The sequence below is a fragment of the Pleurodeles waltl genome, chromosome 2_2, assembly GCF_031143425.1.
Source record: "Pleurodeles waltl isolate 20211129_DDA chromosome 2_2, aPleWal1.hap1.20221129, whole genome shotgun sequence".
Taxonomy (NCBI): domain Eukaryota; kingdom Metazoa; phylum Chordata; class Amphibia; order Caudata; family Salamandridae; genus Pleurodeles; species Pleurodeles waltl.
In genome coordinates this window covers 1104362395-1104377207 of record NC_090439.1, presented here as the reverse complement: position 1 = coordinate 1104377207, position 14813 = coordinate 1104362395, and the positions used below count along the sequence as shown (strand labels likewise).

General features: G+C 47.3%; 1 protein-coding gene across 3 annotated transcripts in view; it reads left to right on the top strand.

Annotated features, from left to right (window-relative positions):
- Positions 1-14813, top strand: part of LOC138282889 (1-phosphatidylinositol 4,5-bisphosphate phosphodiesterase gamma-1-like) — a 576794-nt gene that overhangs the window by 453949 nt on the left and 108032 nt on the right. For all 3 annotated transcript variants that reach the window (XM_069220895.1, XM_069220894.1, XM_069220896.1), the window contains one exon: positions 7296-7399. In XM_069220895.1, the coding sequence (XP_069076996.1) occupies positions 7296-7399 (104 nt within the window). The remainder of the gene's footprint in view (positions 1-7295; positions 7400-14813) is intronic.

Here is a 14813-nt window from a genome sequence, read left to right as displayed (position 1 = left end):
GCCTTAGTGGCATCCCAGTTCTTACCCTGGTACCCACCTTTGTTTTGGGTTGTGTCTTGGGGCCCACCCACCTGCTCTGGTTTTTGGGGGCCTACAGAGGACTCTTTTTCTTTATTTCTAGTGTCACCCACTTTCTCCTGGGGAGGCTTTGTAACCCCTTTCTTTTGGTCACCCCCAGTGGAAGTTTTGGTTACCCTAGTCTTGACCCAGTGGTCTGCCTTCTTTCCCAACTCTTGGGGAGAAATTGGACCTAGGTCTACCAGATACTGATGCAACTCTTCATTGAAGCAGTTACTTAAAATGTGTTCTTTCATAAACAAATTATAAAGCCCAACATAGTCATGCACTTCATTTCCAGTTACCCAACCATCCAGTGTTTTCACTGAGTAGTCTACAAAATCAACCCAGGTCTGGCTCGAGGATTTTTGAGCCCCCCTGAACCTAATCCTGTACTCCTCAGTGGAGAATCCAAAGCGCTCAATCAGGGTAGCCTTCATGAGGTCATAGGATTCTGCATCTTTACCAGAGAGTGTGAGGAGTCTACCCCTACACTTTCCAGTGAACATTTCCCAAAGGAGAGCACCCCAGTGAGATCTGTTTACTTTTCTGGTTGCACAAGCCCTCTCAAAAGCTGTGAACCACTTGGTGATGTCATCACCATCTTCATATTTAGTTACAATCTCTTTAGGGATTTGTAGCATGTCAGGAGAATCTCTGACCCTATTTATGTTGCTGCCACCATTGATGGGACCTAAGCCCATCTCTTGTCTTTCCCTTTCTATGGCTAGGATCTGTCTTTCCAAAGCCAATCTTTTGGCCAACCTGGCTAGCAGGCGGTCATCTTCATTGAGGCTGTCCTCAATGCTTCCAGAGTTGCTGGACTCTCCTGTGAGGGAAGCAGCATCTCTATCACTTCTGGAGTCAGGGTTGGAGGAACCCTGGTCTCCCTATCTAGGGTTGGAGGTGGGAATTCCTCCAACTCACTAGTGTCCCCCTCTGTGAGGCCATCATCAGAGGGGTTGTTTTTAGCAAACTCTGCCAAGAGCTCCTGGAGCTGTACTTTGGTAGGGTTTGAACCAGTCTTTATCTTTTTGATTTTACAGAGAGACCTTAATTCTGACATCCTAAGATGCAGGTAAGGGGTGAGGTTGAGTTCCATCACATTCTCTTCTGTAGTAGACATTTTGTTTCTAAAAGTTGGAATACTTTTTAGGAATCTAAAACTATCTCTAGAACTTAATTCAAACTTTTACAAAACTTTTAAACTCTTAAAGAAATGCTAACAGGGACTAACACAAGGCCCTAGCAGGACTAGCTCAAATTTCAAAAATCAGTTTCTAATGAACTTTTTTGGAATTTAGTCGTGTGATCAGGTATTGGCTGAGTAGTCCAGCAAATGCAAAGTCTTGTACCCCACCGCTGATCCACCAATGTAGGAAGTTGGCTCTGTATGTACTATTTCAAAGTAAGAAATAGCATGCACAGAGTCCAAGGGTTCCCCTTAGAGGTAAGATAGTGGCAAAAAGAGATAATTCTAATGCTCTATTATGTGGTAGTGTGGTCGAGCAGTAGGCTTATCAGAGGGTAGTGTTAAGAATTTGTTGTACACACACAGGCAATAAATGAGGAACACACACTCAAAGACAATTCCAGGCCAAGAGGTTTTTATATAGAAAAATATATTTTCTTAGTTTATTTTAAGAACTACAGGTTCAAGATTTACAATCAATACTTTAAATGAAAGGTACTTCACTCAGGTATCATAGGAACTTTGAATCACCAAAATAGCATGTACAGTTTTGGCAAAAATGGCAATAAGCTATTTTAAAAATAGTGCAAATTTCAACAGTTCCTGGGGGAGGTAAGTATTTGTTAGTTTTGCAGGTAAGTAAACCACCGACAGGGTTCAGAGTTGGGTCCAAGGTAGCCTACTGTTGGGAGTTCAGGACAACCCCAAAGTTACCACACCAGCAGCTCAGGGCCGGTCAGGTGCAGAGTTCAAAGTGGTGCCCAAAACGCATAGGCTTCAATGGAGAAGGGGGTGCCCCGGTTCCAGTCTGCCAGCAGGTAAGTACCCGCGACATCGGAGGGCAGACCAGGGGGGTTTTGTAGGGCACCAGGGGGGGGGGGACAAGTCAGCACAAAAAGTACACCCCCAATGGCACGGGGGCGGCCGGGTGCAGAGTGCAAACAGGCGTCAGGTTTACAGTGGAGTTCAATGGGAGACCCGGGGGTCTCTTCAGCGAAGCAGGCAGGCAAGGGGGGGCTCCTCGGGGTAGCCACCACCTGGGCAAGGGAGAGGGCCACCTGGGGGTCGCTTCTGCACTGGAGGTCGGATCCATCAGATCCTGGGGGCTGCGGGTGCAGTGTCTTTACCAGGCGTCGCTGTGGGGGCTTAAGGGGGTCAACTCTGGCTACTCACAGACTTGCAGTCTCCGGGGAGTCCTCCCTGTAGTGTTGGTTCTCCGCAGGTTGAGCCTGGGGCGTCGGGTGCAGAGTGGAAAGTCTCACGCTTCCGGCGGGAAACGTGTGGTCTTTAAAAGTTGCTTCTTTGTTGCAAAGTTGCAGTTTCTTTGGAACAGGGCCGCTGTCCTCAGGAGTTCTTGGTCCTTTTAGATGCAGGGTAGTCCTCTGAGGCTTCAGAGGTCGCTGGACCCTGGGGGACACGTCGCTGTTGCAGTTTTTCTCAAAGTGGGGAGACAGGCCGGTAGGGCTGGGGCCAAAGCAGTTGGTGTCTCTGTCTTCTCTGCAGGGCTTCAGGTCAGCAGTCCTTCTTCGTCTTCAGGTTGCAGGAATCTATTTTCCTAGGTTCTGGGGAGCCCCTAAATACTGAATTTGGGGGTGTGTTTAGGTCTGGGAGAGCAGTAGCCAATGGTTACTGTCCTTGAGGGTGGCTACACCCTCTTTGTGCCTCCTCCCTGAGAGGAGGGGGGCACATCCCTATTCCTATTGGGGGAATCCTCCAATATCAAGATGGAGGATTTCTAAAGGCAGGGGTCACCTCAGGACACCTTAGGGGCTGTCCTGACTGGTGGGTGACTCCTCCTTGTTTTTCTCATTATCTCCCCTGGACTTGCCGCCAAAAGTGGGGGCTGTGTCCAGGGGGCGGTCATCTCCACTAGCTGGAGTGCCCTGGGGCATTGTAACACGAACCCTGAGCCTTTGAGGCTCACTGCTAGGTGTTACAGTTCCTGCAGGGGGGAGGTGTGAAGCACCTCCACACAGAGCAGGCTTTTTTTTCTGTCCTCAGAGAGCACAAAGGCCCTCACCACATGGGGTCAGAAACTCGTCTCTCAGCAGCAGGCTGGCACAGACCAGTCAGTCCTGCACTGAACAATTGGGTAAAATACAGGGGGCATCTCTAAGATGCCCTCTGTGTGCATTTTTTAATAAATCCAACACTGGCATCAGTGTGGGTTTATTATTCTGAGAAGTTTGATACCAAACTTCCCAGTATTCAGTGTAACCATTATGGAGCTGTGGAGTTCGTTTTTGACAAACTCCCAGACCATATACTTAATATGGCCACAACTGTACTTACAATGTCTCAGAATAGACTTGTACACTGTAGGGGCATATTGCTCATGCAGCTATGCCCTCACCTGTGGTATAGTGCACCCTGCCTTAGGGCTGTAAGGCTTGCTAGAGGGGTGACTTACCTATGCCACAGGCAGTATTTTGTGTGCATGGCATCCTGAGGGGGATGCCATGTCGACTTTGCCTTTTTCTCCCCACCAACACACACAATCTGCAATGGCAGTGTGCATGTGTTAGGTGAGGGGTCCCTTAGGGTGGCACAACATATGCTGCAGCCCTTAAGGACCTTCCCTGGTCACAGGGCCCTTGGTACCACTGGTACCTTTTACAAGGGACTAATCTGTGTGCCAGGGGTGTGCCAATTGTGGAAACAATGGTACATTTTAGGTGAAAGAACACTGGTGCTGGGGCCTGGTTAGCAGGGTCCCAGCACACTTCTCAGTCAAGTCAGCATCAGTATCAGGCAAAAAGTGGGGGGTAACTGCAACAGGGAGCCATTTCCTTACACTTACAAACACTTATTCTCCACTGCCGAAAACACAAATGCCCAAACTTTGCCTCCAGGCTGCCACACCCACAGTCCATGGGCAATGTACAATGGATGAACTAGTCAGGGATTTTTACCTACACTTTTCCCCATCTCCCACTTTTTCCATTCGTGGTTTGGAAACTTCTTCAAGCATCCCTCACTATTATCTTAGTAGCCCCGACCTAGGCCAGACAGCTGTGGTTCACCACTATTCTCAACCTCACGAGAAGCTGCCCAACCTTCCCCATCTTCCCTCCCAAAATCAAGGCACTCTCAGGCATCTCAACCCCAAACAGCTCAATCTTGTGATTTGGCTCCCACTGTCCTTGAATTTGGGTACCTCAATCTACCTGCAAAAAGCATGACCATTTTCAAAGGGGTACGCAGTCCTACAACCAGAGCCTGCTATGGGGCTAAGTGAAAATGGTTCATAGACTACTGTCAACCTACACACATGTATCCTCTCGACTTAAAGCAACAGTCCAAGATATTATTTGTTACCTGATGCACTTGCAGAAGTCAGGCCTTGCTTAAACTTGTATCAGACTTTTTCAGGGTGGATGTTATCAAAGCTTTCATTGAAGGGCTCAAATAGGATTATTTCACCATGGATGCCTCCTGTTCCTGTGTGGAACCTCATCATTGTTCTCACTAGACTAATGGGCCCTTCTTTGAACCACTCCACTCCTGTCCCTTACAGTTTCTTTCTTGAAGATGGCTTTTCTAGTAGCAATTACACTCTCAGGTGTGTTAGTGAGATACATGCGCTTACCCTAGAAGGACCTTTTTTTCTAAGAACACCACGATAGGGAAGTCCTTAGGACAGAACCCAAATCCCTGTCTAAATGGCCTCTACCTTCCACCTCAACCAAACCACAGAACTCCCATTGTTCTTCCCACATCCAGTAGCAGAATAAACTCTTCATTTAAAAGAACATGTATGTGTTACATTGACAGGACCAAGCCCTTCTATAAAACACAACAGCTCTTTGTCTCTTTCTCCAAACTATATAAGGGGCATGCTCTTTCAAAGACAGGTATAGCGCACTGGCTGCTCAAATGCATACAAACCTGTTATGCTAAAGCCAAAAAAACTCTTGCCTGTCCCTCCCAGACCGCACTCAACCCACAAAAAAGGAGCTTCTATGGCTTTCTTGCAAAGTCATTTATATGGTCTACCCCCGAGACATTTATGAAACTTTATTTTGCAGGCATTTTAACTTGCTAACAAGTGGACTTTGTTTAGGCTGTCCTTCACACATTTTTATGATCTTCTGCAACTTCCTCGGACCAGCCTCCACTTCTGTGAAGGACTGCTTTTTAGTCTGCACACATGCCACAAATGGAAAATGTTACTTATCCTGTAAGCATCTGTTTGTGGCATGTAGTGCTGTAGATTCACATGCAGCCATGCTCCTCCCTAGACGCCTTTAGATGTTGCATGCTTTTTCAACTTTCATTCTTAATCTTTCCTTCGGCCATCTTTTCTGTATCTCTGTGCTCCATCTATATCCTCACCCTTTGTGTGGAAAAATAATCTAACAATAAAGCTGATGCCCATGTGCAACAATAGATCGAATCACTATACCTTGAGACTCAAAAAGATTTCTTCAAAGAAAAACAACTTGCACACATCTGAGCCTAACACTAGATGGTAGGACTATGCAGAGCATGTGAATCTACAGCACTTCATGACACAAACAGATGCTTACAGGGCAAGTAACATTTTCATGTTCACTGAAAAAATACAAAGTTTAATGTGACGTTATAGTTAGGTGTTGGAATGAGACAGAAGCTAATGTTACAATATGCTGAAATACAGCAGCTAAAGTTTAGTGAACTAACTATAACTTGTGGCCCTATCATGCACTGTTTATGACCTTTCCTTGATAATGTTCTCTGAAAATCTCTGCATTAGCTCCCTTAATCCTGTCACAACAGCATTATAGCACTGTTGCACAAGATGCTTGAAATGCTAGTGCCCATTGTACCACTCACTTTGCTGTTAGTTGCATGTTATGTTAAGGAGCATTTATGTACTGCAACATACATGTTCAAGGTGTTTTAAAGAGGTTTGCAGATTTTTAACCGATTTATGAGCACAGCTGTGGTTTCAGCAGATGTTTGATTATTGGCATGGCTGTGTAAAGCTTTATGACACTTAAAAAACAATGAGGTTTTGCTGTCATTGGCCCTCATACGAATGACAAAAAGCAAAGGATAAAGTTGGAGGCAGAGATTCTGAAGGCTGTTGACTTGGAGGAGCCAATCTGTGAAAAGGAAAAATGGAGGCAGAAGCCTCAGTCGCAGTCTGCTCAAAACATCAACATGAGGCCACTATTCAGAAGCAACTCAGAAGAGTTGTTAACAAAGAAAAGGTTACTAGGGTAATGGAGAGATATCACTGTGAAACACACTTCTGCACATAGAGTGCATTGGTGTATGTCTAGTGGTGATGGTGAAGGGTCTGCAGAGCATCCAGGTGCTAATATATTTTCAGATCCAGTCTCTAGATTGAACATTGAGGACCCTCCATCAGCACTTCGAGGATAAGTGGAATTAATTGGAAGGAGACTAGAAGGACACACTGACGATTTCTCAATCTGCTGTTCAATCTCTGAAGTTGTGATGTAGTTTTGGTGTTCTGTTTCAAGTCACCTATTTTCTAAGACTAATTGATGATTAAAGGAATGGGTTCTATTTAGAATTCAAAGTACCACATTAACTTATTAAAGCCGAGGACTGTCCACTTAGCCCCTCAAGACCGTCCTTCCACCTGTGATGACAAACGGGAAAACACAAGATCGAGAACTCTGTGTCAATGAATAAGCAATAGCCCAAGCAATCTCTCCATAAAAGCAGTGCATTCTCTAGACTGTCTCACTAAAGAGTTCCTACAAATAAACAAAGTATTCCTAAAAACAAAGTTTGCACGGAAAATCTATTTTTGGAATTCTCAAAACAGCCTTCATTTGTCTTCCATATGGTCAAACTTTCAGCACATTATCAATCCAATTTGAATGCACCTAGACCCCAGTTAACCCCTCTGTCTGTTTGTAATTCTAAAATTATACTCTAAGTCTGTTTCAGTGAGTGGTTATATCATCCTTTCAGCATGTTTGTTTTTTATGTTCCTTGTTCTCCATAACTCTCATGAGTGTCTTGTATTTTTTATCACAACATCATATGGAGCTTATACATTTGTGATATTTATCCTTTGTCCCATCAGTGCACGGTGAAGGCTCTCTATGATTATAAAGCACAGCGGGAAGATGAACTCTCCTTCTGTAAGCAGGCGATCATCCACAATGTGGACAAGCAGGACGGAGGCTGGTAAGATTGAGATACCCACTTCCTTTTTGCAGACCATGGCAGTGTGGTGAGTGAGAATGGGGAGTGGGGAGGGGCGAGGCTAGCTGGCACCAAAGATAGCCGCACACTAACGACTCTCCGGCCGTCGCCAAACTAAATCCCCAGATATCCGTCATTTATCCTCCAATGAGGAGTGAAAACTGTCTGTGACATGAAAGCCGGACCCGAAACTTGCGAAGCGTGGACGATTGAAGAAACGTGGCCAAAGACGGAGGCCCAGGGGTAGGTCTTGGCCTAGGAGCCCGGGCATACCGCACAGCTGCCTGGCTGCCGAGAGGTGAGGAGGCATCGCGCTGCAGACTGTTGTGGTAGCCTGGGGGCAGCGATCGATTGAAGCGGCCGGAGAGTGGAAGAGCCACACGGGGCTGCAGGTGGGGCTGCAGTCCCCGTAAAGAGGGAGGAGTCGCAGGGCTTGGTGAAGACGCGGGCCGCACCGCACTGAAAAGAGGCCCCACCCCCACCCCACCCACAAACACGATCCATTAACCAGGTGATCCTGGGACAAAGGAGGAGATCCGGGAGAAGCCGGGAGTACAAGGAAATGTGGGGGAGGGTCGGCAGGTGAACGTCGGTGTAATTTAAATGAAGAGAGCAGGCCTGCAGGCGGACGTCCCTGAAAGCCGATTGGGGGTGCCCCCGAGAGCTAGAGGAGGCCCGACCAAAACAGACCCCAGGGCCTAGCAAGGTGGGTAAGGTATAACGGCCTGCAGAATTCAATATCCTGAGAAAAGGCTATGGGGAGAAACCATGGCCCCTGCCCCATGCAGATAAATAGCATTGCCAAATACGCAGTTTTGTTAATGGCAACAAACAAAGTATCAGGCCCGCCTGAGCCTAGAGCTGCTCAGTTGGACCCCCCACAGCAAACTGAGCCCACACTACGAGACATTATGACTACAATTCAAAGCATCAAAGACACTCTGGAGCCAAAGGTGGACACTGTAACACTTGAAGTGAATTTAATAAGGGCAGACCTCCGTAAAGTTACAGAGAAATTGAGAGTGGCTGAAGCCCAAATCACGGGCCTGCAGTCTGTCATTAAACATTTGGAGGAACAAGTGCAGGGCCTCACAAGCAAACTATGACCATCACTGCCCTCTTCAAAGATCAAGAGGGCAGGGCAAAGCAGAATAATATTTGTGTAGTGGGGGTGCCTGAAGGGACGGATGGCCACAGTGTGGACCTATCTGTGGAGGACTTGGTTCTAAATCTACTGCAGCCTAAGAGACTATCTAAGTTTTTTTCAGTGGAGAGGGCAGATAGATCCCTGGCTCCCCGGCCACCTGTGGGGGTCCCCCCAAGAACAGTTTTAGCCCGGATATTCAACTATAGAGACCGAGATGTTATCCTATAGGCGGCCCGCACACATAAGGATCTAAAATTTTTAAATGTAACGGTGCACATTTTTCCTGACTTCACTCTACAAGTTCAGAAACAACGTAAGTGCTTTGATGACGTAAAGCGACCTCTACGAGATTGAGAGCTTAAATACATGATGCTATTCCCGGCGAAATTAAACGTCATTGCGGATGGAAAGACATGGCTGTTCACCACACCGGAAGAAGCTTGGGACTGGCTTGAGAGCTGGTGGATACAGAAGAGGAAACAAGGGACACACAGGGCACCGCCAAACCCGGGTCGAAGCAGCTGGTGGCCCTTGGGCGAGATCAGCCGGTCAAGAAGCGCACGCGCTTCACCAGAGACATAGGACCTGTTTAAGTCTTGTGCATGGCAGTCGGGGAGGTCAGGAGGAGATTGAAGTATACACCACATTAGTGGTGGTACACTCCCACATGAAATAGAGGCTGGATAATAATGTGCTGTGGGAATGTCACACCCACGCTTGTTTATGTTACAAGGGCGACAGGCTCTTTGCAAATTGTAGAGGTGGGTAGTTGACAACTCACAGTGCAGGGCTGCAGGGAGGGGGATGTTTGTGGGAAATTAGTGCTGTTTAATTTATGTTTCACAGTATGTTGACCTCAGGTAACACTTTGGTTGAGGCAACGAAGCAAGGTATGACGGAATATCAAAGAAATAGTTCACACGATAAGAAAATAAGTACAACAAATTCTCTCCCCCAGTAATAACTCACAACTCAAACAATGTCTGCGTCATGTAACTTACTCATATGGTCCTGGAATGTAATTGGTCTGGGCAACAAGATTAAACATACATTGATTCTCCAATACCTTCGAAAACACTCCCCGGATTTGGTGCTTCTCCAGGAGAAACATCTCCGGGGCACAACATGCAAAGCACTAGACAGATTTGGGTACAAACTTCTAGCCCAAACACGCTATACAAGTGACTCAAGAGGAGTAGGGATTATGATCAAGAAATTGACCCCCTTTTTACTGCAATATAGCTGGAACGACACTCTGGGAAGATATGTAATGATAGCCGGCAGATGAGAAGGCCATAAATGTGGGATCCATATATGTTCCCCCACACCTACTCTTGCTGACATTTCCTGAACTAAGTGCAACCATACTAGATCTCCCTCATGGGACCCTGATTATGGGGGGGAGACATGAACGCTGTCATGGACCAAGAGCTGGACAGGCTCTCAGGAGCCCTCACGGGGGGGCGACACTAGGGCGTTGAGTTCCTTTGTAGACCCCTTAGGGTTAATAGACATCTGGCGGGTACACAGCCCACACTGCCAGAGGTACACCTACTTCTCACCCCCCTCCCCATAATAGCTTCTCATGTATAGTTTACCTGCTCACACAATTGGCAGACATGCACAGATTTCAAGAAGCTAGTGTAAGTCCCCGGGGAGTCTCTGATCATTCCCCTGTCGAGGTTAAATTGTCAAGTGTAGTTCAGATCTCGACTCTGCCCCTGGGGATAAGTACTTGGTACCTTAAGACCCAAATATCAGAGAGACACTCAGAAAAGGGACAGAAACATACTTCCAAGAAAATTTGGGCTCAGTGACATCTGCAGTTACCCAATGGGAGGCATTTAAAGCGGTACTACGGAGCCAGGCACAGGCCCTCATAGGGGGGAAAAAGAAAGAAATGCTCTTCCAGTGCACAGCGCTTGAGAGAGATATCGAACGGCTAGACCTGAGGGTGCAAACAGAACAAAACAATGATCTCGGGCACCAACTGCGCCTTAAGCAGAGGGACCTCGGAGACTTGGTTGAGGGGGCAGCTCGCAGTTATGCCCTCGCAGTGCAATGCCATCTTTATGATGTCGGGGATAAGGCCAACAGGCTGTTGGCATGGCTGGACAGGAGGGATCAGGAGAGGTCCTGGGTGTTAGAGATAGAAGATAAAGAGGGACAACTCCAGCGACAGTCCAACCATAGCAAACGCATTCGCTGACTATTATGAGGACCTGTATCAACCGGCCAGCTCCATGGGAGATGCCGATTGTACGGAACTCTTGCAGGACATCCGCCTCAGCAAGTTGAGGAGAAATCGAGTGGCTCTTGAGGAAGACTTAACGGTGGAAGAGATAATGCAAGCTATGCGTGGGCTTCAGTAGGGGAAGGCAATGGGCCCAAATGAGCTGCCGATAGAGATGTACAAAGTTATGGCCAACAGGGTAGCACCAAACCTGCAGGCCATGTTCCAAGCGGCACTGCAAGACAGCATCCTCCCAGAGGACCAACGCATGGCCACCATAGTTGTAATCCATAAAGCAGGGAAACCACAAACCAGATACAACTCCTATAGACCGATTTCCATGTTAAATGCAGAAACCAAAATCATGGCAAAAGTTTTAGCAAATAGGCTCCAGGCAGTTATCACATCGCTAATCCACCCTGAACGGTCAGGCTTTCTGCCTCGTAGGGGAATGAGGCTCAACCTTCGGCAGCTCTATGGAGCACTCCACATGACTAGTAGCCCTGACTCCGAGGAGGTGGTCCTCATGGCGCTCAACGCCACAAAGGCCTTTGATAGTAATGAATGGCCCTGTCTATTTGCCACACTACACAAAATGGGTTTCGGACCTAAATTCTGCAACTGGGTGCGCCTTCGCTACTGTTCACCTATGGCACGTGTCCAAGAGAACAGCACGGTATCTCGGGTTGTCACTCTCCACAAGGGAACCAGACAGGCCTGCCCCCATGCCCTATGATATTCGCTCTGGCTATAGAGCCTCTGGCTGCCTGGATACTCCAGGACCCCCTGATATATAGGATATCGGGATGTAGAGGAGCGTATCTCTCTTCATGCTGACGATATATTATTGTACCTCACGCAGCCCTCTCACTCTGTGGACAGAGTTTTGCACATCTGGACATTTGGCGACTACTCTGGATTCTGCATAAACTGGTCCAAATCAGTGCTTTTCCCATTATCAGGGACCCTTCCTAGACTTTCGTGGCACGGTGATATGCCAGTGGCGGTAGATAGCTTCAAATACTTAGGGATACATATCACAAGGGACCCCCAGCAGTTTCTAGACACTAACTTCTTCCCACAAATTGAGCGACTTAAAACTGATGTCGCGCACTGGCGATCTTTGCCCCTGTCACTTATGGGTAAATTGGCCTTGTTTAAAGTGATGTCTCTCACCCGCTTACTGTATATCCTACAAAACATACCCTATCAAATTGCTCAGAATCTATTCCGGCAAATATATCAAATACTTAGGCTTCTCCTTTGGGATGGCAGGGCCCCATGCATCACACTGTAAGGTACAACAGGCGGTGTTTGAGGGAGGATTGCGCTCCCTGACATCTCTAAATACTACTGGGCCTCGCAACTAGCGGTAGTAAATGATTGGTTATTCGCAGACAGGGACGAGCCAGCTTATCGAATAGACAGGTTCGAAAACGGTAAGCAGATATTACTTAACAGTGCTATATAGACACAAAGTAGAGAAGACACTTCCAGTACACACGAGGACAGTGGTGAGGGCTTGAGGGCTTGGAGGGAAGTCACTAGAGCCCTAAACTTGTGAAACACATTAACAGAGCAGACCCCCTTGTGGGATAGTGACCTCCTACGGGAGGTAGGGGACTTGGAGCGTTTCTCCAAGTGGGAACTTCTGGGCGTTGAATGCTTGGGAGTCTTTTAGAGACTCCTTTGAAGCCCTAGAAGCAGAATATGGAATGGGGCACTTGGAATGCTATAAACATCTGCAATTGGGCCATGCACTGAGGTTTCACATCAGGGAGGGGAAACAATTGGCATCCTCTTGAGGATAGGCTTCTCACAGAACACATACCAGACAAAACTATCTTCTTGATATACAGGAAACTTCTGAACAATGCCCCAGACACACTGGGACCCCTCAGAGAAGCATGGGCCAGAGACTACAGAGCCCAAGGGAAATTGCAATATAAGCCAGATTTAGGCTGATAAAGTTAAACCTCCTACACAGAGCATCTTACTCTAGAACACTCCTTCATAAAATTGGTAAGGTAGATACACCTACCTGTCTCTGGGGCTGCGAGATAATGGGTACCTTCTACCACATCCTTTGGGCCTGCCCGTTGATACAGTCCTACTGGGCAGATATAACAGCCCAACTAAAGCAGGCCCTGGTTTCTGGCACCATATATCCGAAAAGTGGATTTTATTGCATATAACAGAGAATGAGCAGATGCCAAGATATGCTAGGACATGGGCAATGCTGTCAAGCGTAACATCGCAAGGCTATGGGGACATCCTGCTCCACCAACTGTGGAACAATGGGAGTCAGACCTTGGCTGCTGCCAGCAAACAGAGAAAGTGGTGTATCAAAGCCGGGGATGCCCTAAAAAAATGGAAGAAAATATGGGGACCCTGGAGTGTGGCCAGGGTGAACATGAGCCCTGAATTGTAGCATCCGCAGTCATTGGGGAAGGAGGTGGGGGAAATTAGAGAATGTATAGAATATATTGACTTAAAAGAGCTTGGGCCATAAAAGTCATTTTCACTTCCTATTCTCCAAGACATCCAGTTCTAGTTGCAAATATAGACTGAACAGTGATGTCCCATCTAGTTCTTTCCAAACCCAGCACAGACTATAATAGTCTCCAACATTTCTCGTGCCATTCTAGCAAGAAAAGCTGTTCCTTCTTCTTTTTTATTATAACATACTTTATTGAGTTTTGCGTAAGATAGAAAGCATACATCACATGAACTGTACAGTTTCAGAGCTGTCCTCTCGGGCCTCCCACAACCCAGCCCCCTCCCCCCACCCATCACTGTCTACTTGCAAATGGATGCATCCTGTCTACATTTCAGCCCAATCCCGTTTACATCCTGTGTCTAAGCTTGTAATGATGAAAAGACTCTTAGTGATAGTGATGCCTTAGTAGTCTGCCCACGCACCCCATACTTTTGCATGTTTCTGAGGGCACCCTCTGGCTTCTTAGGTCAGCTGCTGTCTAATCATGCACCAGTCCATACTCCTTTTCCACTCCTCAAGTGAAGGTGGACTTCCACCTTCCAATGGTGCACAATATCGTGTTTTGCCTTCGTAAGTCCATCCAGAGCAGCGCCAATCTGTAGCGGTTACTGTCAAGATTATCGGTTCAATGACGGAGGGCCAGTTTAGTAATCTGTACCTTTCTAAATGTTGGGATTGTTCCTGTCTTTAATACCCTATGCATTCTGGGTGTTTGTAAAGCAACTTCACCAGCACAGAATGTGTTCTAGATCTTATTCATTATGTGACACCAGTTGTTCTAAGCCGTGATCCAGCTGTCTTGGACCAACGTCCTCTCCATTAGACCACGCACAAAACCTCTGCATCATCTTCAGCTGCCAACTCTCCATGAATTGACAAGTAAACTGAGTTGCCTTCTCCTGCTTCTACATCCTACGATTGCTTTGCCGAATCTTCAAATTGATCCCTACCGACACCAGAAAGACAGGCATGCACGGCTTTGTCACCAGCCACCTGGACTATGGCAACGCTCTCTACGCCGGAGTGTCCTCCCAGCTACTTAACAGACTGCAGACTCTATTGAACGCCTCAACCAGACTCATCCTCAACCTCCCCAAGCACTCAAGCATCACCCCACACCTCAGGAACCTTCACTGGCTCTGCGTCCAGAAGAGATGCCAATTCAAAATCCTCACACTCGCATACAAGGCTCTCCACAACCTAGGGCCGTCCTACATCAACCATTGACTGAGCTGCATCCCAGCACGAAAACTGCGCTCTACCTCATTAAACCTTGCACACCCACCCCTCATCCACCGCAGTGTACAGCGGAGGTCGCTCCTTCTCCTACACAGCAGCCAAGTCCTGGAACAGCCTGCCCCTCCATCTCTGAACAGCTCTCTTCCTGGTGGACTTCAGAAGGAGACTCAAGATGTGGCTTTTCGACTGAGACATAGCACCTTCAGTGCTCAGATACCCTCAGGGGTGATAGTGCTGCGCTTTATAATTGCTGTGATTTATTGATTGATTGATTAAT